The sequence below is a fragment of the Cyprinodon variegatus genome, unplaced genomic scaffold, assembly GCF_000732505.1.
Source record: "Cyprinodon variegatus isolate N-32 unplaced genomic scaffold, C_variegatus-1.0 Scaffold752, whole genome shotgun sequence".
Lineage (NCBI taxonomy): Eukaryota > Metazoa > Chordata > Actinopteri > Cyprinodontiformes > Cyprinodontidae > Cyprinodon > Cyprinodon variegatus.
This window is the reverse complement of record NW_015151205.1, coordinates 136,062-139,124: the sequence shown is the minus strand read 5'-3', so window position 1 is coordinate 139,124 and position 3,063 is coordinate 136,062. Positions and strand designations below refer to the sequence as shown.

At 52.5% G+C, this 3,063-nt stretch overlaps 1 protein-coding gene across 1 annotated transcript in view; it reads right to left on the bottom strand.

Annotated features, from left to right (window-relative positions):
- The window catches only part of ndufaf7 (NADH:ubiquinone oxidoreductase complex assembly factor 7), an 8,004-nt gene that overhangs the window by 2,630 nt on the left and 2,311 nt on the right, over window positions 1-3,063 (bottom strand). The window contains exons 2-6 of the mRNA XM_015395659.1: window positions 2,631-2,836; window positions 2,390-2,470; window positions 1,233-1,343; window positions 927-1,140; window positions 768-826 (exon numbers count right to left, since the gene is read on the bottom strand). Of these exons, the coding sequence (XP_015251145.1) occupies window positions 768-826; window positions 927-1,140; window positions 1,233-1,343; window positions 2,390-2,470; window positions 2,631-2,836 (671 nt within the window). The remainder of the gene's footprint in view (window positions 1-767; window positions 827-926; window positions 1,141-1,232; window positions 1,344-2,389; window positions 2,471-2,630; window positions 2,837-3,063) is intronic.

Here is a 3,063-nt window from a genome sequence, read left to right as displayed (position 1 = left end):
ATAGGACAGGTGAGACACGGAGGACAGGTGAGAGGGAGACGGGTAGGACAGGTGAGACACGGAGGACAGGTGAGAGGGAGACGGGGAGGACAGGTGAGACACGGAGGACAGGTGAGACGGGTAGGACAGGTGAGAGGGAGACGGGGAGGACAGGTGAGACGGGGAGGACAGGTGAGAGGGAGACGGGGAGGACAGGTGAGACGGGGAGGACAGGTGAGACGGGTAGGACAGGTGAGAGGGAGACAGGTAGGACAGGTGAGACACAGAGGACAGGTGAGAGGGAGACGGGGAGGACAGGTGAGAGGGAGACGGGTAGGACAGGGGAGACGGATAGGACAGGTGAGACGGGGAGGACAGGTGAGACGGATAGGACAGGTGAGACGGGGAGGACAGGTAGGACAGGTGAGAGGGAGACAGATAGGACAGGTGAGAGGGAGACGGTTGGGACAGGAGAGACGGAGAGGACAGGTGAGACGGGGAGGACAGGTGAGACGGATAGGACAGGTGAGACGGGGAGGACAGGTGAGACGGGGAGGACAGGTGAGAGGGAGACAGATAGGACAGGTGAGAGGGAGACGGGTAGGACAGGGGAGACGGATAGGACAGGTGAGAGGGAGACGGGTAGGACAGGTGAGAGGGAGACGGGTAGGACAGGTGAGACACGGAGGACAGGTGAGAGGGAGACGGGGAGGACAGGTGAGAGAGACGGGTAGGACAGGTGACGTGTGGTCAGAGGGAAGACAGGCATCTTGTCCTCCAAGTCTCACCTGGAACTTGTGGACTGGCAGAGCGTCAAAGAACTCGTGAGCAACAAAGATGCTGAAAGCTGCAAAGAAAAACGTCTGGGATCAGTAGATTGTTTGACGCTGCAGAGGAGTTCTGACCCGACCCGACCCGACCCGACCCGGTCTCCTGCTGCCGTCTACCTGCAGGGACGTCCTCCAAACGGCGGTACCACGACACCGACACCCCGCCCTCAGTTTCACCGCGCCTGTAAACCGGGTCGTCCTCGCTGCTCGCCTCCTCGCTGCGGTTCCCCGTCAGGGTCTCTGCCTGGAGCCGACTCAGAACCGGACTCACCTCCACCAGGTGGACCGACACCGAGGCTCCGCCCACAACAGACTGCAGCTGGCTGAACACCTGAGGGGAGGAGAACCACCGACTGAGGGACGGTTCGGCAGGATGACGGTGCCGGCTCACCAAAACGGACCGGAACAGAACTCTGGTCTCACTCTCAGGATGTCGGAGGCCAGCGAACCCTTTCCTGGACCCAGCTCCACCAGCTGCAGCCGTTTGGGCCGACCCGCCCCCATCCACTCGCTGATGATCCAAACGCCGAGCAGCTGGAGGAGCAGAGAGAAATCAAACAGGAGCTGATTAGGATTCTGCTTCAGGACCTGCTGCTCCGAACCAGAACGTCTCCAGAACCAGAGATCATCATACGGTTCTACTGAGAGTCAGAAACGCCTTTTCCACTGAGCCGCCTCGGCTCCGTTCAGCCGTTAGCTTCCAGATTATGGAAGCTAACAGCTGATTACGGTTAGCTTCCAGATTATGGAAGCTAACGGCTGATTATGGTTAGCTTCCAGATTATGGAAGCTCAGATTATGGAAGCTAACGGCTGATAATGGTTAGCTTCCGGATTATGGAAGCTAACGACTGATAACGGTTAGCTTCCGGATTATGGAAGCTAATGGCTGATTATGGTTAGCTTCCAGCCATTAGCTTCCGGATTATGGAAGCTAACGGCTGATTACGGTTAGCTTCCGGATTATGGAAGCTAACGGCTGATTATGGTTAGCTGCAATGGTATTGACATAATAATAATAAAGAAGATGATTATGGAAATTATTCAGCCACTAACATATATTTGTAAACCACAAAAAATGAAAATTGCAAAAGTTATCCAACTATACGGATCTGTGGAAAGACATCGGTTCATAAATTACAGGCCTGTTTCATTACTTCCACAATTCTCCAAAATTTAGGAACAAATATTTGTTGCTATATTAAATATATTTGTTAGTAAAAACCAACCACTGGCTGAGAGTCGGTGTTGATTTAGGAATGAAGTAATGAATATAAAAGGAGTATAATTAGTTAAACTTCATCTACTCCTTTCAGACTCACAGTCATGAATAAGTTTTGCATTAACACGTATTTGAGGATGTAAATGAGATAGTAAGGTTTTTACATTTAGAAAAATGAAAGTATTCATTTTTATTTAGTTTTGTTGGTGGGATGTCTGTCTGAAATAAAGTATTATCATCATCATCATTCATAGGTGAATGAATCTGTTAATATTAGATGGTGGAAAGCAGCGGTTCTGGAATCGAACAGGTTCTGACCCAAACCCGGCCGTGCTTCAGCACAGGAAGGACCGACTCACCTCTCCAAACACCTGGCTGATCTCTGGTGACGTGATGAAGTCTCCATCGGCTCCCAGCATGTTTTTCCTCACATAGTAACCCTGCAGCAGAACAAAGAACCACCGTGAACAGCTGGAAACACTGCCCCCTGCAGGCTGGGGGTCTAATTCACTGATCCAAACAGAACCAAACTCCTTCATAAACCGTCCTCTGGTCAGTAAGACACTTTGGACACAAACTAATCTGGACACAGAGACGTACGGTCACCGGGTTGGTCAGAACCTCCTTCATGTACTCGGACACAGAGATGGGGCCTGTGGATTGGATCTTGGAGCGGAGGTGTTTGAGCATGGAGGGGCGGGGCTTCCCGTCCTCTGAGGAGCTGCAGAAGGACGCTGCCTGAGCTGGCCTCCATCTTCCTGAAGAACAGAGGAATCTGACATCAGTCAGCGCTACCTGGGATCTACCTGAAGGAAACCCCCCCGCACACCTGAAAGGAGCTTCTCGTTGTGTTTGTTAGTCGGTGCTGAAGTTCTGGATAAAGGAGGCGACTGGAACCTGTTCTGGGTTTATTCTACAGAAACATCATCTATCTCTGCTGAAACAGCTGCTTCGCCCCCAGGATGCTCTCTGTGGCTCCCTGGGGCAGGGGCGGAGCTAGATGGGGGGCCAGGGGTGGCCATGGCCACCCTTA